Source organism: Poecilia reticulata, chromosome 21 (assembly GCF_904066995.2).
Source record: "Poecilia reticulata chromosome 21, P_reticulata-male-v2, whole genome shotgun sequence".
Classification (NCBI taxonomy): domain Eukaryota; kingdom Metazoa; phylum Chordata; class Actinopteri; order Cyprinodontiformes; family Poeciliidae; genus Poecilia; species Poecilia reticulata.
The window spans coordinates 20637618-20664292 of record NC_088850.1 but is presented as its reverse complement, the minus strand read 5'-3'; the positions used below and the strand labels follow the sequence as shown (position 1 = coordinate 20664292).

At 39.9% G+C, this 26675-nt stretch overlaps 1 protein-coding gene across 1 annotated transcript in view; it reads left to right on the top strand.

Moving 5' to 3' along the window:
- vsnl1a (visinin-like 1a) overlaps nt 1-26675 on the top strand; it is a 32833-nt gene that overhangs the window by 481 nt on the left and 5677 nt on the right. The window contains exon 2 of the mRNA XM_008398197.3: nt 8485-8655. Within this exon, the coding sequence (XP_008396419.1) occupies nt 8494-8655 (162 nt within the window). The 5' untranslated portion in view covers nt 8485-8493. The remainder of the gene's footprint in view (nt 1-8484; nt 8656-26675) is intronic.

The following is a 26675-nucleotide window of genomic DNA, read 5'->3' as shown; positions in this document are numbered from 1 at the left end:
ACCGCCATATTATACCTGCGGGATTAAATCTGGACGATATTTTTCGTGCAGACATCAAATAAGCATGACACGTCTTGTTTGCTTTACTCTTGCAGCCCACACACGCGCGCACACACAAGCACGCACGCACGCGCACACACATACACACACACTCACATGCGCACTGGAGTATTTTTGAATCAGCATCCAAAGTGAAGAGGTAATAAGCATAGAGGTGCTTAAAGATGTGTGGATTCTATCGGTTTATAATTGGTACTTGCGTGGGGTGGCTTGGCGTGACATGACACTGGATGGGGTGTGATGTGTGCTTGTGGAGCTGGTTTGTCACTGATGTTGCAATAGTGTGTGTGTGTGAAAGAGCGAGACAGAGAGATAGAGAGGCATGGGAGTGGAGGGTAGGGGGTGTCTCCTTAACCCACCCTCAGTAGGAAGCTACATTTCCAGACAAAAAGGCCTTCAGGATATTATAGCCTATCAAATTTGCTTGGAGTAAAACCTCAGACTGGTTCGTTGACATCTGATGTTGGATCACTCTCTCTCTCTCTCTCTCTCTCTCTGTTTCTCACTCTCTATACCAGCACTCTGCCCTCCTCTCAAGGTCAGCTCCTGTTGGAAAATTATGGGAAATGGGGTGGTGTTATGTAATGGCCCACTGCCCCAGCTCAGGGGCCGCTCTGCTGGCTGTAAAGCCTCCCCTCTTTTACGCTGCAGATATGTCATCGTCAGGCTTGCACCTGTCGCCTTATTCTTCCCATCTGCTTTCCCTCCAAAAAGGGTTCAAAAGGACCTGAACCCTCCAGTGACTCAGGTTTAGAGTCAGTGCGGAATGTGATCGACAACTGCAAAGTGCTGCAAAGTGATCCAGTGTGCCTCGTCACCACAGCCCCCCCGCCGCCATCCCCACCCCTCCGGGCCCGGCCCCATACTCAAGTCTCATCCTGAAGCGGGTGCACTGGCATTTGCTGATGATGCACCAGCTGGTTCTGCGTTTGTTTCCTTCGTCTCTTTCCTGTGGCAATTGTAAGTGGCGCAGAACATCACAAACGCATAGATGGAGATAACAGACGCCCAGGCCGGGGTGTGTTCTCTGTTATTCAACAGGAGCGTCATGCCTCTGCATTTCTCTCGGATCACACCCATCCCCACCTTCACTGCCTCTCTCCCCCCCACCTCCCGATCACTTTTGCATCACTCTTTATTCCACTGCGTGTACCGAGTAGTGAGAATGCATCAGAAAACGCTCGGTGGAATGTGAAGAGTGAGTTTAGTCATCGTCGCATTTGCATGCAGAGCGTAGGGAGTTCAGTCATATAACATTTACAGGCTGTTTTCATCCTAGTGCTGGTTGATTGCATCACAAGGGTGGCGGTGGACGGTAACAAGCCAGATGGGCGACTGACAGGGGTCGTAGGAAACTTGGAAGAATAGCAATCAGCCGAGGTGCCAAATGGGAATGATAAGCAGCCCTATATGGAAGATGAACGTCATCTGTTTGATGGATGTGGACAAAGATGATGTTTTAAAGTTGCCCTAATTGCCCTGAATAAAATGTTTCACAGTGTTCCCGAAAAATTATAAAAATTCCTTGAACCTATTTTCACATTTTGTCATATTACAGCCACTAACCTCAATGAAGACAAAGTAACACATTATTATCACCACTGGTTCTTAATTGGATTTAGATCTGGACTTAGACTGGGCCATTCTGACACATGAATATACTTTAATCTAAATCATTGCATTCTTGCTCTTGCTCTATGTCTTTCTTTAGGTCATTTTCCTTGCATGTTTTTTACTGCCTCTAACAGGCCTTCTTCCAGGATTGCTCTAAATTTAGCTCCATTCAGCTTCCCTTTAACTCTGCGTGTTTCGTTGTAACCTGAAAAAAAGGTGAAAAACTCGGTGTGAATGCCCTTGCACAGAACTGAAAAAATACATACGTAAGACTAATTCAAATCAAACTTCCCGAGACAAATCCCCATCTAAACAGTGAAAAATAAGTACCTCAGCAGCATGTAAAATGTGATGCTGGGTCCATCGGCTGCACACTGATGCAGCACAGATGCGAAACCGTCTCTGCCGCTTGTTTGTTGAGCGAGTGACAAGAGACGGCGTGTTGAGTATCGCTCATATTACGATGCAGCGTGAGCGATTTGTGAGGACATTGTGAACGTGATGCCACATGGCACCACATCAAGACATCACAAGTCTGAATCTTCGACTAAAAATGCAACAGTTCTGCAAGAGGTTCACCTTATTTCATGGCCGTTCTTGTTAGCCCTTAAAAGAAGATGTAAATCTTCCTACTGACAGGTGTTTCGGGGAAGAGCCTCCATGTATGAATACAAAGAAAGACAGGCACAGTGTCATGATGGCAATGTACTACGTCATTTGTTCACATCTCTCTTAGGACGTGTGCACACGTCCCGCTGCTGTTGCTTTCTTCATCATGGACCTATTTTGAAACAAAGTGGTGTCTTGCACCTTCCTGTCAGAGGACATTGCATTTGCACATTCCCTGATGGTCTTACATTTGTTTATGAGATCATAGACCGACAAAACAAAGGCAAAGGGTAGAGTTCAACCCACACTCATATTTGTGCAGTTCCAATGGTCTGGAGATACGGATGTAGACAAATCTATTGTCACCAAACCTAAATTTGAGTTAATCCAAAGTATTCTGATTATCCATGGTTAGGTCCAGGAGGAAAACCCACATTTCCCTCCGTCTAGTGACATCCACCAGCTCATTCTAGGAAATCCCAAAGTGTTCCCAAACCAGATGGGGATACATCTGGGTTTTCATCAGTGTCTCTTCCTAGCGGGACATATCCTTAATCTCCAAAGGTAGATTCCCAGAATCTTGTTGAATGCCTGAACTACCTTAACTGATTTCTTTCAATAGCCATCATCATTTTTGATGTGTTGCATTAGAAAAGGTTGATGGAAATGACAAAATTCAACATAACTTCCTCAGTGTTGCAAAAAGGTTTTTTTTTACTTGTTTGAGGTGGTTTTCGGCTTTTCTTAATGTGCTAGAGGGACATGGAATCACATTTGCCAAATAAGTTCCATTGTGGTGAGCATTTAAGTCACATGACTCATCAGCTGTTTCCATTGTTGGTGTGGATTAGATTTGAATTTCTTTCCGTACATCTTCTACAGCATGTAACATCGCCAGTACTGGTTGGCATGACAGAACAATTACAATTTAAATTACAACAGATTCTTGAAAACCTCTCTCTATTTTTCTCAGTCGTGAGGTCCATCGTAGGTTACAACCTCTATTTCCTGTTTATTACAGCCATGTGTAACTTCAACAGCTAATGAAAGTATGCTGTGCGTAGCCTGGTTGATTCGCTTCAAACCAGTAAATGGAAACATGGCTAATTTGCCTTTTCTTGCAACATTTTAAAAGTTCAATCAAAATATCCATGGCAATTGGACGGTAACAACTAATATAGAGACTCCACCCTATCGCTAAGGTGGAGTAAGGCCAACTTATTCAGAAGCTCATTTTTGACTGGTTGTACCCAGGATCTCATTCTTTCTGCCATTATCCGTATCTCAAAACCACAGATGAGGGTCAGAAAGTAGACAGACCAGTAGATTCCAAGCTAACAAACAAAATACTTTGTGCAACCCCCTTTTGCTAACAGCGTAGCATCCTCTAGCCAGAATCTCTCTAGCTTAGTGGTTACCAATGTTGTGGTTGGATTCGCACTGGGGTAGTATTGATGTCTTAAGACCCTGTTTGCTATTTAAAGAATCATGTTGTGCCATGTATTCTTCACAAGAACCTTCAGAAGAGAAACAGGGACACGTCATGACAGGTCCTCCACCCTATTTAACCTTTGTGTTTACAAATGGGGTCCAACCGACCCCACACCCGTATCACTTGTATCATTTGCCTCAGTCCTCGCACGCACAAAGGTTAACAATAGGCATGAATAACTTTTCCACATATTCTACATGTATTTCACGTTAAACCTACCAGGAGGGTTGTTGCGGAATAAAACACTTACTAGTGTCATCTGATACATGGTTCCGATTAAAAACCAAATAGAGTTTGAGAAATGTTTACATTTGTGAATGTACAGATAGAGGTTATTGGTATCATGGAGACTTGGCCATGCTCTTTTCCTCCTTCAATAGAGGCAAGTTGCAAAAGGAAATGGGTTGCTGTGGGTCGGAGGTAAAACACTATGGATTTCTAGCTGAATATTCCAAGACATGGGGCAGTGTGTGGAGTAGAGGTTATTGCTCTCTTTGGTATGATTCCAGACCCTAGGACAATTTCTTCACGCAGTTCCTTTGTAAAAAAAAAAAAAAGAGAACCAGCAGCAGTTCCATTAAAAACAAGTATTACAAGTATTTCCTCATCCCATTAGGGTTTCATACCTTTTTGTTTTCACCTGGTAAACCTCGGTAGAATGGTGTGCCTTTTATGCCATCATGCAGACGTTTAAGATACTATTAAAAATTGGTAAAAGTGGTCACTGAAAGAATGAGTTTGCCGCTTAAACAATCCCCAAGCTCCAATTTAGGGGTTTTTCACAGAGAAACCGCAGCTAATGGATTACAGGGTCAGTTATGAATGAGAAAATTGTACAACTTCCTCTGCTTTTTTATTAGCAACTGAATGCACTTAGGATGCTCAGGGGGGTTGCATTAACACAAAGCTTCTTTGGCACCACTAAAAAGCTTCCTTTTTAGAGGTGCAGTTTTTTTCTGTCTTTGAATCCGGGCACTTTTGTGTGTTTTTCTTGCGTAATCTGTGCTTTAACTGCCAGACGGAGTCTTGCATTCTCACGTAAAGGTCTTCTTCAAAAGGGTCATGTCTTGCCGAAGGACATAGCAGCATGCAGAGGGGGCTCAGATACCTCCATGCGGACCAAATGATCCAAAGTTGAAAAAATGGTTCAACCGAGCCAGTTTGGTATTCCAAAGAAATCACATTAGTGAAGCTTGTTTCACAGTATACAATCAAAAATATAAAAAATATATTTACCCCTAATTAATTAACTGAAAAATTGCTAGGAGAGACAGTTTTTAGAAAACATCCAGTCACCAAACTCTCGTTTCAGACATATTCACCTTTTTCTTTTTTGTTGCTTTTTTTTAGAAATAGAAAAGGCCTTTGTTGTCCCAGAGTGGGGAAATTCTGGTGCAACAGCGGCAAAGTTAGAGGCAATTGAAAGAGTGGTGATTCACTCAAAGATAAAAATATAAAATTATAATCCATTTGTGAACTTGGATCACTTTTAGCTTCACTGACTTGATTTGGTCCAATAGCAGGAGGTGGACTACAGTGCAGAGCATTCTGGGTAAATACAACCAAAAACAGACGTGAGAGTCTAGCGCTAGCAGGAGAAATGGCTCGTGGATTTTATCTAAGACAAATAAGAAAATTAAAAGAGTTTGGTTCGTCTGACAATGCAGTGTGAAAGAGAACCGCACCAGCTGAAAATGGGAAAAATGTCGCAACTTTGGTCCCCAGTTGAACTGAGTGTACCAGACTATCAGATGTGAAAAAATCTAGCTTCTCTCCTTAACTCAACATTGATAATGGTGACCTTTAATACATTAAAAATATATTCTGACTTCATTAGCATACAGTTTCCCCAACTGTATTATAACATATACTAGGCCTATGTATTTTTATCGATTCTGCGATATTTATTGATATTTTTTCCTCGTAAAGTATTGATTTTTCATCTGTGAGTATCGATACCTTAAATCTTACTCAAATCCCTCATGTTTCAACTTGCATATGTACATTAAAAATGACATATAAATGAATCAACCAGTTACAATTAAAGAAATGAAATAGATAAATTCTGTTATCTAATATAAGTGAAAAAGACAAAAGAGGTTCCTTTTCTACATAATCACATGCACAAAGCCACACAATTAATATTTAAACAAAGCAAATGTATAACAAAAACAACATTTATTACACCAGTATTATACCATCAGGTCAATTAATTTAATCCAAGTTTATGGAACAGTCACAAAGTGTCACCAAAATCACTCTGTCCCTCTAAAATCTTTCAAAAAATTGAATCTTACAGTTTGCTGAGTATCATGATATATACCGTATTGTGAGCAGAATATCGGGTATTGTGAGATTAGTGTATTGCTACAGCACTAATATATGTATAATTTTCAACTCTAAACACAGTACCCAACTGGTACTCTTGTCTATAATACGAGTGGATTGTTCTCCCTTAAAGCCCCAGATTTATTTGAATTTTATGGCCGTACAAAACACAAACCTGTAAAGGCTCTTGAGATAACTTGTCACCGAAAAGCTACTGACTTTATTTCTCCAGCGGAGTTAAATTTCACGCCTCTATTTGCTGTGCTTGTGAACAGGGGGACTGTTTGGAATGGTGCCTGGACGTTGTCATCCAGGCACCATGAGAAACTGACAGGCAGGATGTAAAAGTCAGCCGAACAGCATTTCCAAAGCGATGTCGTAGGAGAAGCGGAGTCAACGCTTGATCAATAAAGGATCCCGGACACCTTGAAAGCGCCTGAGCGAAATGATTAATATCTCACAGTAACAGGTCTGCTGTTTGGCAGCCAACTTCTGAGTGGGCTGTTGTAGCATCTCTGTAAGGTAGAGTCTTATTTAGGAAAAAAAACCGCAAAGTCCACAATGTATGAAACGATTTGTTATTCAATGTACAGTACAATATAATGCCGCTATTGATTTAACCATTGTTTTACTCGGATGTGAAGGTGGTTCGCAACGATAAGTGTTAAGTTGAGCTTGCTAATTCAGTTTCCTTCTTTTGATTAACATTTTTTGAAGGGCAGTTTTGTTTACAGACATTTCATATGTGGCTCATTTATGGTTTTGGTCATTTCCAATTTACGTATTGTTTTTCTGGTTATTTAAAATATCTTCCACTTCCAGTGTGAAGTATTCTTCTCAAAGTTTAAGTGTATTGATTTTTGAGAAAGCAAACGTGCATTATTACGCCATTATCGGTGTACTCCTAGAAAATGGTCTCAAAATAACAATATTATTATTAATCGCAATTTTTTATGGGACAATTTATCGTCCAACAAAATGTATTATCATGGCAGGCTGATCCTTGCGGTTCATTGCTGCGGCACGTCTTTTTCACCATGCAGACAGATAACACACCATCCATTAAGTGTTGGTCTTATCACCCAGAAGGAGGTCTGAAGGAGCGTCTCAGCAGAGACGGAGAGGAGCGGGGATGTTCCAAAACTCTAACCGTATTTTGCAAATTTATGATAATTAGGGGTTGGGTAATGAACTAATGAAGGCCATAAAGTGGCAGCATGAGCACCAGGCAGATTGGAGCTGAGGCAGCTGCATGCAGCCGGCAGCAGGAGGAATTAAGGAAGATAAACTGAAACATACTAGAGTTTTTCTGCAACTTCACAGTGGGCACGCGCTACTTCAAAAGGTTGCTATTAAATCCGTTTGAATGGGTTCCATGCACGGAGGGAGATATGTTTGACAAATAATTAGCTTTAAACAAAACTGGGAAACGAGAACGTGTCGTATTCTAAAAGTATTCACACCCCTGAAGTTTTGTTTTTGTCACTTTGCGACCATAAAGTATTAATTGTGAAGTTGAAGGAAAATGCTTTTGGACCGTTTTTTATACATACAGAAACCAGAAACATTTGGAGCTAAAGGTTGAAGGATGGAGCCAAATACAAGGAGTCAATGGCAGAGCTAGTATGAAATATGGCTGCAGCTCAGCGATTATTTTTGTCAGATAAAACAAATTTGGCACGTTCGATGGACTTTTCAGTTAATCGCATAAGCTTATTTTATGCAATATGCCACTATCATTATATTACTAGAAAATAGTCTCAAAACAGCAAAATTATTGTTTGTTGCAATAATTACTGGGACAATTTATCGTCCAGTAAAACTTGTTAAAGTTACAGACTTCCATATGGCAAGACTTGAAAGGAGACTTTTTGTGCAGTCTGAACATCAAATGCAAATCATATTTTAAGTTGTACTGCATTGTGTTGCTCTAGCATATATATAATCTCTAAACAAAAGGATTTGATAAAATGTGCTCAGGTGGTGTGAATACTTTGGCAAAGTACTGTGAACATAACCCAGAAACTCTGCTTCAAACCAGTTCAAAAAAAGTACAAAAACAAACAAATGAGGACCAGCAGCTACCCAAAGGCAGAAGCAGAAACTGAACGATGTGATGCAATAATGCCTAATTTACACCGCGTGACATTCAGCCATTCTGCCTCGTAACGCACTTCATTTGTTTAAAGCGTATTTTTAGCGCTCTCGAGAAATCTCTGCTTGCAGCTTTGATAAATCGCTCTCCCAAAGTAGCGCAGACTGTTAGCTCTTGGTCTTGCACAACATTTGAATAATGCCTAACCTCAACTCTCTCTGTGTGTGTGTGTCTCTGTGTGTTTTTCCTGGGGCCTTCCCTTCTTCTGTTTTTTTTTGCTTTCCAGGGAAAAAAAATGGGGAAACAGAACAGCAAGCTGACCCCTGAAGTGATGGAGGACCTGGTGAAGAACACTGAGTTCAACGAGCACGAGCTGAAGCAGTGGTACAAGGGATTCCTGAAGGACTGCCCCACCGGCCGGCTAAACCTGGACGAGTTCCAGCAGCTATACGTCAAGGTGCGGCTCCGATCGATCCATCACGTCTCGCTTTGCCTGCGTTTGTTATGCGCTCGCCGCAGAAGTGCCAAATTTGTGTTGCGTTTTAAACCCAGAGGCAGGAAAGCAAAAACGATTTATTGAAGAGATTTGACAGGAATCTTGGTCTAGACAAGCAGCTCTTCAAGGAATCTCAAACTGGTTTAAGTGTCAGAGATGAGAGAGTTGTGGCGAGGATAAGAAGCAGTAGATGAATTGCGTGTTGAATCGAAAGGCTTGTAGTTGCAGGATGGCGTTTATAGCATAGAAGACAGCCAGCAGCTGAAGTGGGACGGCTGAGATGGTTTGTATGAAGATGAGGAGCGAAAAGGGCGAAAGAGACTGAGTGGTGGAGCTGGAAACTCTGACCACAACTTGTCTAAACTCGCTGTGTTTATAGATGTGAGCAAAACTTTGTCAATATTCTGCTAATATTATAAAAACATAATTTTGAAGTCATGGTATTTCCACTAAGTAAGAAACGGAATTAAAATCACACATGAATAAGTTTGTTCACGCTGTCAGTCATTGAAAAACATGCTGTGCCATCATCCTCCTACCACTTCCAAGCGTCTTCTTCGTCTTTTCTGCCAGTAGTAACCTCCAGCTGTTGATCACGACTCGTGCGATACGAAGAAGGTGTTGCTGTTGCAATTTTTGTGAAAACTACAAACTTCGATATGGTTGAAAAACCATCTCGTCCAAGCGCGAAACTTTTTTATTGAAAAACCTTTTTTTATTGCTGTGTTTCGAATTCTGAAATTGTGCAATTTTGTGGTTGATAGAAACGCAGCCACTGACACCCGTGTAATTGTGCAAATTTGAATTACAAAAATAATTTTGCTTAATGGAAACATGCTAGTTTCGAAAAAACTAATTTTTTGAGTAAAGGTTTTTGAGCTAGGATGACGTGGTTTTTCAGTCATGTCAATTTTACTGTATTTTGCAAAATATATGCTAGAACAGAAATGTTTTTTTCCCATCTTACGAGTCATGTGATCAACAATCAGGTGATGCTGCTGGTCGAAATGATGAAGAAGACGATGACAGGAAGTAGTTGTAGGGTGATGGCGCGGCATGTTTTTGACATATCGTGTGAACAAACTTATTCATGTGTGATTTTAATTGTGTTTCATATTTAATGGAAACAGCGATTGCGAAGTCGGGTTTGTTCGACATTAGCTGAAAATTGACAACGGAATATGTAACGGAAACACAGCCTGTGTCGAAGAATGGCTTTGATATATTAAATGTAAACATTGGTTTGCAAATATGGCGAATATTATTGTTTGTTGCAATAATTACTGGGACAATTTATAAGAATTGGTATCGTGACAGGCCTTGTGACCAGCAGGAAGACTGCAATCGGTGCTCCTCTCCTTGTACGGAATAAATTATAAAATGGCCGCTGACTGTATACTGTGATTTAGATGGCTACTGAAGTAAAAAATTTTAACAGATTACTAGAAGTTGCAGGAGTTATTTTCTAGAACTACTTGCTCTCACATTAAAGCTTTAAACACTTTCATAATGTGTTTTTGCACAGCTGGTTTTTGGAAGTGTTAGTTAGGGTCACATGAATCACCACAGCAACCAGTGTTATCACTCTTCATGCATGCATGCTTTTAACCTGCAAAACCCCCCCCTCCCCCCCCTCTCTCTCTCTCTCTCCCTTTCCATGCATGCTTCCACTCGCCCCCTCCTGTATCTGGGCAGAAATCCAACAGAGTCTGAAATCAGAGGCACTTGAACGATTATGCTCCCATGCTAATATGCATCCCACCGTATCTTATTACCTCTGTTGAAGTGGTGGGAAATTATTCTGTGGTTTATTCATTTACATACACAGAAGGAGGAGAATCCTGTTCACTAAGATGACATAGGAATTAGACTAATATTAGGATAAGCAGCCATGTGTGCAGCTATAGATTTATGCTGTAGGTGTTTACACATCTGGGACTAAGGCTGCTGCCAAATATAAATAATGTGGTCATTATTCTTTCCTCCTGGCTAAAAGGATTATCACACCTGGGATCTTGTGTACCTGAATTTACTCTTTCACAGTCTAAAAGTACATTTGCATGCCAGGCATGTCTTTGAAAACCTGTATGCTATTGAAGGTAGCCTAGAGTTGACTTTGATCCACCCTTTGATTCTAAAAAAAAACACTTAGAAAAGTGTAATAGGTTGGACAAAAAAGATCGATATTCTTATTTTTGTGATACAAGAATCAATACTCCTGCACTAGAAATTGATTTGATTGATAATATGAGGCTCTTAGATTTCCCGGTCCTGGCTTTGGAACCTCGTGGCTTCCTAAAGGGTTGCTAAACCCATCAATGAGAAGGCATCTTAAATGTGTAGTCTGAAAAGAACTCTAAAACTGCAACTTTTATAAAAAGTATGTTTTTTACATATTTTTCTAAAACTGTCACCATGTTGTGACAGAATGTTGAGACAGATGATCTTTGAAAAGATTGAGCTCCTCCACCTCCTCATTGAGCTACTATTGCCATCTGAAGAAATTGCTCCTGACCAAAAACAACCAATCAAAAGCAGGAGGAGGGTCTTAGCGCTGTCAATAATGCTTGTGTACTCACTGATGGCGGAGAAGCAACTCAGGAAAACCGTTCAAGGACAATTTTGTTTACAATGACTTCAAAATTCATTTTATTTGTTGTTGGGGTTTTTTTTAACACATCTTCCAGTTCCAGTGTTAAATGTTTGAGTACGTGTTCTTGCTTTATTATGCCAATATCATGATATTACTTCGAAATGGTAACAAAACCACAATATTATCATTTATAGCAATAACTTCTGGGACAATTTATTGTCCGGAAAAAATTTGTTATTGTGGCAGCCCTAGATATTATGTATATCAGTAAATATTTGTGCCCTGTAAGTCCAGTAAGGAAACCTTCCAGAATCAGCCGTTATTTAACAAAATATTTTTTATTTTTAGCATCTTGTGCTTTATGTTTGAACTTCCTGAGAGTCCTCAAGGAAGAAAGCACTCACAGTAGTGTAAGAATGAGCATTAATCTTTTATCAGTGGGGCTGGGAAATGCATCTTTGCCGGAGGGGGGGGGGTCTACCATTGCATAACAAACACTTATGCATCCAGGTCACTTCTGCTAAATGGCAACTTTTTTAACCCTAACCCTAACTTTCTACATCATCTCACTACAAGTCATGAAGAAAACTGTCAATAAGTCAAAGTCATTATTAGAAGATGTATCAGTCAACCAGCAGCAGAAAGTTTCAATCTGAGCCACTATTTACTTTATAAGCATGATGAATAGCACTTTTAGCAAACTGCAAATCCTTTTAAATTCTATACAAATAGGAAAAGTGGAATTAAAATCACAAAAGAAGCAACACAGTTCAAATTTGGAGGGCTGGGGGTACCACCTATTTTTTGATTGCTGCTCATTTTGATGTTTCTAGGCAACAATATATCAGTGATGGGGCTTTTTAAAATCTAAATAGCCAATAAATGGAAGAAGAAGAAAAAAAAAAGTTTGCCTGCGACCTCACATCAGTGAGACAGATTGTTCCTGTGAAGAGTGACTATGTGTGTGTGGAGTTGGCAATGGGAGGGGTGGGAGTGGGGGGTCATATGTTTAGTGGGAGGGTGATGGAGGCGGAATCGCATTGGCAGAAAGTGAGAAGCAGAAAAAAGGGCAGAGGTGAGAAAAACTAAGCAAGTGAAGGAAAGTGTGGTTAAATTATTTATTAGTCATTAGAGCCACTGGAGTCAGAGAGCAGAGTGATGGCAAATGTAGAAATGAGTGCAAAGACACTTCCTGGATGAATATTTACAGACCATCCACCGGTGACCAGAAGCTTACCACACCGTGTTAGGTTGTAGATAGAAAAATAAAATAAAGGAGCCCATTTCTGCCAAAAGAATTCAGACATTTTGTGATTAAATTTTTGACTTTTGGGGATTTTCTGAGTTTGAAAAGATGATAAATGTCCATGTTTTTTCTGGAAAACATCTGAGATAAATCTTAAATTTTTTTGATTTTTTTTTCTTGCACACTTTTTACTTTTAAATCTCGAAATTTCCAAGTTTTTTTCTGGAAAACTTCTGAGATTAATCTTAATTTTTTTTATTTTCAGATTTGTTTCTCCTTTTTTTTTTTTTTCAACTTTTCAAACTCAATTTCTGGGATCTCTGTCAACATTTCAGATAGTTTTCTAGCAAATTTTCTACTTCTCAAACTCAGAAATTTCCCATTTGTCTTTAAAATTCTTCTGAGATTAATCTCAAAATTTCTGTTTTTTTCATGCAGATTTTCAACTTCTCAAAGTCTAAAATTTCCCAGCTCTTTCTAGACCATTTGTGGGATTCATATAAAAATTTCAGATTTTCTTTTCTAGCTAATTTTTGACTTTTCAAATTAAGAAATTTCCCAATGTTTTTCCAGAAAATTTTGGAGTTTTTTTTTTCTAACAAATTTTCACATTTTCAATCTCAGAAATGTCCAATGTTTTCCCCAGGCAGGGTGATAAACACAGTGCTCCCTAAAGCCGACGGCCTACCTTCAGTAAATGTAACTTTTCTGGGGATAAAAATAAAGCGGTAAAAGCAGGTGCAGCATGTCAGCTGGAAGTAATGGCCCTCTGTCTGAAGGCTTCCTTTGATGCGGTGCAACAAAACGTCATGTTTAGGCTTCAGTAGCTCCATGTGTTCCATCGTATTCAGCACTTTAAAACAGAAATCCCATTTATTTTATGTATGCTGAGAATCTGTACCGATAATGTTCACAAATTACAGAAAGAACTCAAGCAGAGGACCAAAACAAAAAGAAAAACATGAGCACTTCAGAAAACCAGCAGTTAAAACACCCATTAGTTTGGTCAATTAAATGGAAATAGCACATTTAAATGCAAATTTCGTGGTTCAGAAGTCAGTACTCAGCTTTAATTTTCCACATAGAACATTTCAATATTTCAGTATGCCCGGCATAATCACCTAAAAGGTTGGCCATTAAAAAAATGATAGGAGAAGTGCATTCCTGGTGGAAACTAGAATGGAGGCAGAGGTGATGGATGAAGGGAAGCTTTAGCTCTAAACCGCCATTCATCAAAGCGTCTTGGATCAATGGCCTGTGGAGGGCAAGCCTGCTATGAAGGAGTTTGTCCTCGTTAGGCTTTATGGGATTTTTATTATTCTGTTTTACCACACTCCCAAAATGTGACATGAGTTTTCCATACTTTTCCTTGAAGAATTTCAAAATATCCTCCTGTTTTAGTTCATCTTAACTTAGAAGTATTGTGCAGTGGTGGGACTCAATGAAAAATTTTCATGGAGTTAATTTCTGAGTCTGTAACTGATGAATTGAAGTTAGTCGCATTTTAGCCAAAAACTGTGTGTCAAGAAAACAAACATTTTCAATTCCAAAACCCTTTTTGCTGCTATGTTACTGAATGTGATAGCACACATTGCTGCTGACATAAACACAAACAGTTGACCAATATCAGGGATCAGAAATATTCAGAAATATTCATGAAAACAAATGCATACCTAGTCACAGTGCTATTTGACAAGCTAATGGCTGGCTTTTCCAAAGCATCCAAAGCAGGAGCACTATTTATTTTCCTTTGCACTGATTGGTTGTACCTCCCAAGAGTAGAAATAAGGAAGACTGTAAACATTAGCTTGTATTGTTAGTGGTAAGACAGGTTCGGGTGTGCGTATTGATGCATACTAGGGTATATTTTCTGTATGAACTATTATAAAAGGCAATTCTGAGAATTTTTGGAATGGGTCTCAAAAGTTACGCAACACAGTTGTTTGTGAATAGCTAAAAAAAACTCTGGGGTCATGCTAAACTCCAATACCAATCAATTAAACAAACTTAATATGGGTCCTAGTCAAAGCAGCAAACCTAACTCTAACAGAAATTGGATGATAATAATAGTGACTCTGGCCAACAGAAAGATGTTTTTCATGTTGTTACCTCAGCAGTCAGTTTTGGGGCTGTTCGACACTCATAGTTTAGCACTGGTTAGAAAAATGTCTAAGTTGTTTTTACTTCTGGTAGAGAATCCAGTTGCCAGTTTCACTGACATTATTAGCTGAAGCTAACCTCCAAAATCTAAAGGTTAAAGTTTGCTCAAAACGTTAGGTACGACGATGGTTGTTGGTAGTTTTTCTAAGAGCGAGTTCTCTGCTCACAATTCCTGACCACACAGTCTCCAAATCGTTAAAATGACCTGTTGCTCTTTCTGTTTCTCCTGTGGATTCCCACATTTAGCGGTGTGGCTGAGCTCAGACGGTGGCACAAAAATGGAAGTGAACCTTCCGAGTTAATTCACACACAACGTGTGAAACTTCACCCTGAAACACAAGTCTCCCTTTGAGCATTGACGCCTGAGAAGCTGTAGGTGATTGGATTGAGGTATATCTTTAGTAGAAATGTTATACACCTTGTGATTTTTGGGTTTTAAGGGTTTTACTAGAGAACGGAATGACTTTTGTTTCTCTGCACTGCTAAAAAGGCGATAGCTGTAGCCCTAAGTCCAAAGTAAATACATGCGCTGGCCTGAATAAAGATGTATGGATGGATTCCGCTCCGATGCAAATCTAGCCGTGCCTACAGGCTTTTCGTTGTTTACGGGTGCAGTGTGATCACCCATCTCTCTGCACGCCTGCCTCCCGAGTGTGAGACTCCCCGCGGCCCACAGACAGACTGACAGACAGATCACAGGAAGGTAAATGGAGCGACAGAGGGACACTGACATCATCTGGCCAACAGCCACGTTTCTGCGAGGAAACATATGGGGCCTAATCACAGGAGACAAAGGGACAGACAGAAAAGACAGAGATGCTCCGTCACACTGACATGGAACATTAATTATGAAAGAGAACTCGTTTGGAAACTCTTTGTGCATCATTAGGACAGATGTGGCAGAAGGTGTTAGGGCCCCTGGGGGATCCGTTCAGTTTTACAGGAAATAGAACTTTCTAAGCATCCTCTTATTTGCTAACTGTGTCGCTAGACTCACAGATTAGAGCTAAATAACATCCATGCTGCAGGATTGATGTGAATATTGAAAGGCACTGATGCACTGGGTGTCACTAATGGAATATGCAATGAAAAGAGACGAGGCTTGCATTGTGGGAAATTGGATTTGTCAGCTCAGACGGCATCAGGTGATCCAGAGTTTGTATCATTTTTAAGGTATTTTTCTCAAACTTCAGACTTGGTTAATTAAAGCAGACATACACAAAGGGTTGATGAGTTCAACTGAAACAATACTTGGAAATTACTTAGGTTATTGCTATTTATTTTCGAAGATTGCAGTTAGCACACAAAACACAAATCTATAGATTCCTTAATATTGTGGTGTTTTTTGTCTTTAATTTTTTTTTTTATTATAACTGTTTATTACACCATTACCATTATCATATTACCATTACAAAGCTACAAGAAAAAGTCCAAGAGAAGGTAGTTTTTCTCAGTTTTCTTAATCTAATTTCTTCCTTTTTTGACTTTGAGCTAATCAAGAAAGAGTTAATTTAAAAAAAAAAAAGCAGGAGGAAACCTGTAATGTCTAGATAGCTAGTTCACAAGATAGACAGACGGATAGATACTGTAGCTAGTGCTACCTGGCGAGATTGGTAGACAGCTAACGACATAGTCACTAGCTTAGGTAGTTAAGCTAGTGACATTGCTAGCTAGCTAGCAAGATAGATAGATATATAGTTATCTAGCTATCTATCAGGATAGGTAGATAGATAGAAAGATTGAGCTTGTTAGATGTGAGCCAAATAATATTTTCACTGGATTTTATTTTGGAATATCAGAGTAAAGTAATATCAGAGCTTTAGGGGTTTGTGCATACCTGAGATTTTAGATTTTATTTACAAAATTTAAAAACCATGTATATTTACTTCTAAGCCATTTGTGTTGGCCTATGGGATACAATTCCATTAAAATACTGCAGTTTGTAGTTGTGGGGTGGTAAAGTGTGAAAAGGTTGAATGGATATTGTAAGTCTAGAAAAGATGTTGAGCTATTATAAATGCAACAACGTTTAAAAAGGAGCCTCTGAAAGCCTCGATTATAAACATTCATCCTCTGATTTACCCCTCTGACTATTATCAGCCTCTCGGTGTCACTTCCTTACATTTCCCATCTTTCATTTCCACACTCTGCCTCGTCTCCTTTTCCTCTTCTGCCCAAGTAAGCTCATGGCTGGCATGCTCTAAAAATAGCTTTTGTCATCTCTGAAGCTGATGCCATTCTCCATCGTTGTCACAACTCAGGCACCAACACACACACAAATACACACGCACGCAAACACAGCGCTGAAGAATTGCTCCTGAAAGGCAAGAAACTGAATATTTTCTATTGACTTTAGAGGAAAGAAAATATTTGTGAGGTGCACAAGCAGACTAATATAGCATCAAGCCTGGCTCTGTTGCTGTTTGAACACGTAGAAAACTACGTGTTCAAACCATGATGGAGGAGACAAATTTAATAAATTCTGGGTTTAATAGGAATTTGCAATGTTTACAGAGTACACAGGGAGGAGAATATGACTCTGAATCAGTAGTCTGTCATTTTCCCATCATGAATATTCTCTGGTCTCTCAGACTGGATAATGGGTGTTAATTACTGAGCACCGCTGAGTTAGAGGTTGTAGATGAGATGGCCTCAAAATGAGCTGTAACAGTGAACAGGGACACTCAACTCAAATGCAATCAGAGACAGACAGAAAGAGAGAGTTACAACAAGAAGAAAGGATTGAAACTTTGAGACAAAGAAGAAGCCAAAAGGCCAGATACTTGGATTTATCAAAATGAATAGCTTTGAACGCTGTCTTTCGCACTTTCCAGAGGCGGCACTCTGCAGCCTCTGGAAAGTGCCTCCCTGTGGGCTGCAACGGCGTGATTCAATTATTCAGCAAGTTTCAGGGAGGCTCACGTCTGTTGTGTTCAGATGGACAAACTTTTCTAGGTTTTGCTCTCAGGGGAAATAGCACTGTTAGCACATTTGATTGTCCATCATGACTAAGCAGAGAGTAGAGCTATCAGTTGCGCAAATCGGGCTTGGGATCTCGCTGGTGGTGGCAAGAATAATTTTCAAGTGGTTAGCATACATTCTGTTCAGCCGTCCTCCACCCCATGAGAGCGGGACCTCTCAGCTTGTGTTAATGGAGACAGTAAGAATAAATCTTGTTATAATCTCTGACCATTTAGAAATTAATCAAAATATGCCACGTTGTGCTGAAAAAGTATTTCCTGTTGCTACAGATTTTTGCTCTTTTGTCACAAAATGTCTCAGATGTTCTTAACACTTTTAGCTTCTCCCACCAGGTGTACACATAAACAAGGCTTTTAAACTTTGAAGTTAACATTCTACTTCTCCGCTTGAGTTCAACACCTCATAATCCTGCGCTGCATCACAATCTAATGCTTTCGTCTTCATCTTTAATCATTTGTTTCTCAGCTCAGTTTAAAGCCGAGCTTTCCATGGGCTGCTCCGTTGGAATGATCCATGATAATTGCATGTAATACCTCCCACATTTTGCTAAGCCTTAAGCACCATTTAAGTTTGACGGTGTGGGTGAATAATCTGTTCAGATCTCACTTTTTCCTCCGCCTCCATTGCAGTCCTTTTGTCCGTTCGCGTCACAACAGAGTGAGCTGCGACCGATTCCCTTTCTCTAATGGGGGATTTCCGGCAGGTCGACATCCTTATGCATGCTTTCCAAATGCAATTCCCTGCTTTAATTTAAAGAAATGTTGTTGTGTACTGTTCTTAGCATGCTATTATCTGTATCAGCTTCCGCTGATCAACATACTGATTGATTTTGCAGATTAGACGAACGCTGTAGGATTACACGATGTCTCCGTTATATGGCCTCCCACAGACTGGACATCTGCTGCCACTGACTTTGCTATGAATGAACCAACAATCTCTTTTTGCGTTTTACAGCTGAGGTAGATCAGGGGCAAAAGTTTCAGTTTCCGATTCTGTTGAGCGACATTTCACACAATCACGATGCGTAATGTAACAATTACAGAGCGAAAAGGATGAGAGCATTGCTATAGTAGCTCCTAATAGCATATAGTGATACAAAATCCACAATAACCCCAGAAAGTTAACGAAAATGTTGTTTTTTTGAGACTTTTTAAGTAATGAAATGATAGTGGCATAATAATGCACATACACACTCTAAAAGATCAATAAAATTACATTTCTAACAAACATTTAACACTGGAACTTGAAGACCTTTTAAATATCCAAAATAAATAAACAAAACAACCAAATCCAACAAATAAAATGGATACTAAAGTGTCTGTAAGCAAAACTGTCATTCAAAAAATGGGGCTAGTTGAGACCAATGAACCAGACTGAAGACTTTTGTCATCCAGTCATTGGTAGAAAGAGAAATCAAAATTATTTCAAGCAATGACTGCTTTTCAAACTTCATGTATTACCTAGCTGTGCTGCTGACCTAGTGGAAGTTTGAACACTACAGCTAGCATAATTTTTGCTAGCATCATCGCTTATAGAAAAAAACACATTTTTAGCTGCTTCTTTAGATTTTTAAATACAAGTTTCTGTTTTGTGAAGTTGATGTTTCCATCTAGCTCCACAAGGTACTTTACAATACAAGTGGAGTCTAGATGTAGTGAAACCCTCTATCTACATTTTTCATCCCAATATACACAGACTAAATAAACGTGCATCGTTCACAACAAATATTTGGCATGAATTCCTTCCCATACATTAATTGCTTTATTTCTTGACATTTGTGGAAAGAAAGGAAACAATTCCCCTTGCTCTGTGTTTGACCCTCATGGGTGCGAATAAATGTTTTTGTTAGGTTATTTTAGAATGGCTTTTAAATATAAAGGATAGTAGCCTGGCCATTGCTTTCCTACACAGTTCTGCTCAATTCTCATCTCCTTTCACTTCTTTTCTACCATTGAAGTCGATTTTTTTGTTAGAATCTCTACCAGGCCTGTCGGTGTAAAGAAGGGGGAGTTGTGAAGGATGACAACAATTTTCTGTGGTGTTTCAGAATCGTAGTCCACCTGTGGCTTCACCTGTACCAGCAGAGGAAGTGAACAAAGTCGTTCTGACTGCATTGGCTAAGCTTCTGAAAATCAAATTAGCATTAAAAGCAGTCTGGTTGAGCTCAGCACGTCTATCTTCGCAGTGGAGGATGGCTTTTGACAGACAACCATCCTCTGTCAACAACTATCCTTGTCAATAAACTTATAAAGTTTACCGGCAATTTCCAGTAAACTTCATAACGTCCAACTGGCGCATTGTGTACGTCACAGCCAAACATTATCGATTGGGTAAAATTTAAAACTTCAACAGCATCCAAGTCTCCAGCAAGCAATCATTTCTCAGTACCCTGAAGTCCAGATCCTCTGGACGAAGCAAAGCGTAACAGGGGCTGGTTTTTACTAGGCTAGAGGGACAGGATATGAGACATCTTGATATCTTGATGGCGTGTGCTCCTAGTAAGACGTAATAAAGTGACATGGGAACACGCAAACATTTGCATGCAGTCTTATAGATGAAACCTCTTCGATGCATGCAGAGATGCAGAAAGGATTGAGCAGTCATGATTAATAAATACATGCCAAAGAGATCCGATGAGTCATGTGAAATGAAGGTACAACATGAGTAACGAACCATCGTGTGGACACCCCAAGAAAGGGAGGCTGCGTGTTGTGTTTTGTCTTGTGGTATTTCCTCACCGTCTCCCTTCCTCACACTCTTACATCTCGCTCTCACCTCCCTACCCTCACCTCTTTCTTTCCTTCCTTCTCTCTTTATTTCTTTGATTCTTCCTGTCTTCCGCCTCTCTTTTGGCCCAGGCTATGCCGGAGGGGCTCACAGGCCTGATATCAGCTTTTTAAATAGGCCATTTCAAACCGTGCGAGCTGCTGCCGTCTTTATCTGCCAAGCGCTCAAGAGACGAGCCGTTCCGGACACACCGCTGGTGAGGGGAGATAAGCAAGCTGCTCATCCTCTGTTGTTCTGCCTTGCTTTGATTTGCGTCACTAAGACAGAGGAGTAGTCCTCAGGTCTACCTGCCAAACCCAACAGTCCAGCCGTGATTCATTTTCTGCTTGCTGTCATCTTTGGCATCTTTTTTTTTTTACTAATTTAGATCTCATTCTGAAGCGAGAACTAGAAATAAGATCTGATGGAGAGTTGATTATTTTACATCAGCTTTTAGCACTAAATACAAAATTCTGTATCAGAATAAACAGTTCTCCACATTGCCCCATGTACAAATTAGTTGTATTTATTTCTCCGTTGCTTATTCTCTCCCGCATGCCTGCAACTACTCTCTTCCCCATCCCCACACATGAAGGAAGATTTCATACTCAACGCTGCCATCTGCTGGTGATTTGACATTTACACTTTTCACACATGGTTATTTCCAGCAGATGGGCGTTTTGTAACCACAGATAACCGGGGTCAAAGAGGGGGCCAGGCCAAATTCCTCTTAAATCTCAAGCTGAGTGACCAGCAGCTTTTCAGGAATCAGTGGTTCAGGCTCAATCCCATGTTCCGCAGTACAACACTGATGTCCAGGCGCATATCTCCAGGGACTGAAAGCATATAATCAGTTATTATTTTGGGGGGGGCTCCTTATGCAGAATGTCGTGTCAGAAGTGGGGCTTTATGTTTGCTATGTTTGACATATGGAATAAATGTAGAAATTATTATTATCAAATAATATCTAAGAGGAAGTACTCTCTAAATCCAACCATCCCCTCATCTCAGATTACAGTGTCTTAGAAAAGGGAGGGATGAGCCTGGTTGCTTATGAAATTTTAATCTGCAGAGCTACATAAGAGTATTAGGTACAGTTTGAGTCTGAGTCAGCGTGAAAGGCAGTGTACGTACTTTACATTTTAATTTGCACTTCAACATTTTGCACATGTTCACACTAATATAGGAGAACAACAAAATGCAGAGACACAATACAGCTGCCACTGCCAAGGCTTGATGCAGCAGGTCACCTCTCTGACCAGAAACAAACCCCACAATGTTTAGTGATTTATAGTAAACTAATGCTTAAAGGCGCTTTTCCACCAAGCCTGTTCTTTGTGCTTCAAACCTCTGGCCTGAAAAAAGAAGCGCTACTCCAGCACCAGTTTCCTGTTGGACCTTTTTTTCAGCTGCTAGGTGCAGGCTACTCAAACTGTGAAGTTTTGTTTCTTTCAAGAGAAACAAAAATGAAAATGGTAATAATTAATTTACCAGATTTACTGGTGGTACCGGAAACGCACGAATACAAAGGTTCCGCCAGGAAACTTTCCTTTGTATCTTAAAAAAAAAAAAGAGAGAGAGAAGAAATGAATGCATCAAAAAAATTAACACATTGAAATCTATGTAACAAAGTGGGTTTCTCAAGTGGGTTTGTCTGAAACCTTCTTCTGTTTGGATATATCCAAAACATCGGTGTTGTCTCAAGTGTATCTTGTTGAAATTAGCAAAAACAGTTATACGAGCTCCTTCCTCCAGGGTGTAGCAAGAATGTGTGGATAAGTTGCCTTCCTCACTCAATCCTACGTGTGTAGTGTTACTGTTTTCAAGTGTTCAAGAATTATTCCCTGCTGTAAACATAATGGATTGAGTAGTAAAGGGCAAAGACCTGAATGGTACAATTATCTCATCTCAGAACTGTGTGTCGTTTCTCTTGTTTCATTTCCTTTATGTGATCTGAATGATGTGCGCCGGACTTTTATCTTATTGTGCATGTTTACTGTACACTGTTTAAAAAGAATACAACATTTCTATCAATGAGAAATTTCCTCACGGACAAAGAGCGGCTAAGTTGTGCTGCTTTGGTGATAATCACATCATGACAGACACCCAGGCGAAAGTAACAAGAGGATGATTAAAAACGTATTTTCCAGGGCAAAAGGGGATTTGCGAGTGTGTGTGTCTCTGTGTGTGTGTACCAGTGCAGACCCTACAGGCTTGGAAGCAGCCGCGGCTACAGATTTGCGCTGGCTCAGTTTCTGACGCTTTTTGGCTCGTCATTGCGGGTTTATGTAAGAGCTGACGCAGACAGACACTGTAAATGTGTCCCTGCCATGGATTATACGCATTTTCCCTCTTTCCCTCTCCCTCTCTCCCTCCCCCCATGTCCCTGCATTCTGCTCAATAAAGCAGCATCTACGGAGTGCTCTTGACGAAGCAGTGTAAACACCCATATGCACAGACAGCTCGCCCTGTCAGGAACAGCGGTGTATTTCTGCTAACAGGGTGCATTTCATCTGACAATATTGGAAAAAGGGTGCATGAAACATAAGGCGTTATTTACACCGCTCTCCGCTCCTTCACGGTGGGAATACGTCAGTTCAACCTGCGGATGTTTGCTGTGAGGAAAAATGGTGCTGCTGCTTTGTATTGTAGGAGTTAAATATTAAACTTTGCCTCGATGTATTTTATTTGGATTTTATGTGAGAGGCAAACATAAAGTGGTACATTTTTGTGAAATGGAAAGAAACACTTTTTTGCCAATACAACTCTAAAAAAAAGTGCCTTCTATTCCATCAATTTGTCTTCCCCTTTTATTCTAAAATTTCTGAATAAAGCCCAGGTAAAAACAATTACCATATTTTCTGGATCATAAGTCATGTTGGAGTATAAAATGTCTAAAGCTGGCATGCTCTAAGATCCCAGCTTTCAGTTCAGATTGTTGAACATCAATCTGAAATTGGAAAAATATGACTCAACAAACCTACCAAGACACGGCCATACACCTCAACTGCAAATGGAGCACTGAGCAGAAAACCCCTTTTATCATAAATTAGTGCAAATTGGATTTACAAAAATAAATTTGTTTAATGGAAACAAGGTGATTTTGAAAAAAACATGTTATTTGTTCAAATGTTTTCACGTTAGGATGGGGTGGTTTTTCAGCCGTATCAAAATTGGTCTATGGCAAAACTGCAATGAAAACACATTTCACATCATGTCGGTTTATGTACAGCAATAGCAACAATGCTTGTGTCACTCCAATGCCTCAATAAGACGTCAAAGTCTCCTCTGAAAGCTAATGGTATCGCTAGGTATCCCATCATCATCATGATTTTGAATGACTCATTATGTAAACAAACTTATTCACCTGTGATTTTAATTTAATTTCGTATTTAAAGGAAACACCACAGTTGTGGAATTGTATTTTTCGACATTAGCAGAATATCAAAAAAGTTTTGCGCACATTAGTAATGGACACTCTGCAAGAGAGGCAGCCAAACTCTGGCTTTTCCCCAAAAATCTGTCTTTAACTGAAAAGCGGCAAGTAGATAGCTTGCCACTGTGATTTGGAATCACATTCAATCTGAATGACCTTGATATATTCTACAAAGAATGTGTAGAAACTTGTGTCTTTAGATGAGCAAAGCCTTTAAAAACATAGGCTCATAAGACTGGGAACGGTACCTTCAGAGGAAGATGATTCTACAAAGTATTCACTCAGTTGGGTGCCTACAAACGCATGCAAGAGTTTTTAGTTGCAAAAGAAGAAAATTGGAAGAGTTTCATTTTCACTACCTCAAGCAATCCCAGTAAAACACAATGATGTCTGTGGTTGCACTGTGACAAAAAATGTTATGAATATACCTATTTAGTAATAGCATATTGCTTTTCTATTGTGCAACATTTATGTTTTTGTGGCCAGTAAACAGTTAATAGCAGACAGCCCGTTTCCTATTTGGCACCACTCCTGCAACCATTTATCCGCTGGCCGAATGATATTGAACCATCCATTTAGTTTGGAAAGATAGCGGAGAGAGGCCATGCAATGTGTGGTGCTTGTCTGACCGTGTGTCTGCACACACTCGTGGTTTCTGCACGCACATGGAGGCAGCAGGTGGAACGACAAGGACAGGGACAGAATAGGGGCTCAATCTGTGAGCCTAAATCAGGAGCGTGGAATTGACATGGCGGCAGTCCAGAAAAGACATTATAGGTCACTGACTGCATGGGTGATCATGTATAAGGTCGCCCTGTTTGGCTGTCTGGCAGCTTGTTGAGCTTCTGGCCTGGTGACTTTGTCATGTAAAGCAACAAAAGCATTTAGTTTTATGTATTAATACTTTGCTTTTTTTATGTATTTCCCTGTCTTTACATGTTAAGATTACATTTATATTGTTATCAGATCATCTTTTCATAAGAATGGTTAAAATCATTTGTATTTTTTTAGAAAAGTAATTTAATGTAAGACTTTCACATGCTTTTGGTTAAAAGTACAATAAATGCTGTAGCTAATTACATGATCAAGACATCTTTTGTCTTAAAGTTTTTAACATTATATTGGAATTGTGGTGCTAATAGTGGCAGCATCCTGGAGTAGCTAGGCTACATTAGCTCTGATTTGATCTTTCATGTTTTGTAGTTAACTCGTTGCATGTTTGGATAATTGTTCCCTCTGGTTTGGAATCCTGATCAGCTGAAAGTTTTTTTTTCTTCTCTTACTTTTTTCGTTTCTGACAGTTGTTATAATTCATAACCATGGCAACAAAGTAATCTTTTAGTCTAGATAGATCAAGAGAGGGGAAAAAGCTGATGAGCAAGAGACGCCCCAAGTTGGCCAGTTGAACATCGACGACCGCTGTTGTCAAAATTCTGACTCGGAAAGTTGGAGGCTTGTCCTCAGCTCTGATCTGAAAATCAAATATGGCTGCCACTGTAATTAAAGTAAGTGTAGCAAAAAACCATTTCCTTCTGATGGTTTAAATCTCATTGGATCAGGTACAGAGTGCTGTGGAGCTCATGTCAGAACATTTGCCAAGGTGATTGAACGTTCTAGATGTGGAGAAACTCTTTCGGTTTCTTTGGCTGACTACAGTCAATTAGCAAATCATAGCTGTTCTGCGAATTAAAACTGGAACACAGTTAAACTTTGAGATTCAACTTTTAAGATAAATGGAACACCCCATTTCTCAAAACAAGACATCAAGACATTTGAATTCCTCAAAATTCAAATGTCTTAATGTTGGAGATACTTCTAAAGACGTCAGTGCATTTAGACCTAAAAAGCTGGTACTTCAGTGAATGCCGGCATTATACCAGGTCTTCACGTACCTATAGAAGTGTAGAAGTGTTACAGTTGCACTATTTAATGTTGAAGTACCTGCAACAAGTAAGGATTTTACTTGCTGCCCCAAAAAAGTGGGGGCACAAGAGTGGTGGCTGTGTCCCAGAAGTCTTTTCCCAGGGGGATGTTCCCAAATCAGCTCAGTGACTCTCAGCTCTTTTTTTACCTCAACGTACCAGTTCAAGGAACATTGATCCCATTCCACCTTAGTTGGTATTTCAACTAGTTACCAAGAGACCTAAAACCTCTGATGAAGGGCAAAGACTGAACCCCAACCTGAGTTTTGTTCAGGTTGAGAATCTTTGGCTCATCTTTCACCCTTTGTAAACCAGCTGTTCTGAGACACCATCAAGAGGAATACATCGTCCTGAGAAAGTGCAGGAAATGCTAAGTGTACCATTACATAACCGATTGATCTGATACTCAACATAATACAATCAGAAAAGTGCCTCATATTTGTCAGTGGGTGGGATGTTGACTATAAATAAGCATAAATGAGAGAGTGAGAACCAAAGAGAGTCATAACAAGGACTTGAAATAACTCATCGCTTTCAGAGTCACAAATAACTCTTTTGGTTCTTAGATAACAGTAATCCATTTAAACACAGTTCCCAAACTGAAACAGCATATCTTGAGTGGGAAATATGCCCTCCTCACTTAGATCACAACCCACACACTCATCTCTTGAAGCCTTTAAGCCGTCACTAAGTCAGCTCAAGTGTTTAGCTCGACTTTCAAATGCAGATTTGGGAGTGTAGACTATGGAGATGAGCGTGAAAGAATTGGCTTTTAGTCAGATACGTTTTAATCAACCCCCGAGTTATTTGTCGCCATGATGGAGTTGAGGGTTTAGGCTGTAACAATAATCCAATCTATGGGAAAACTTGTGTCCT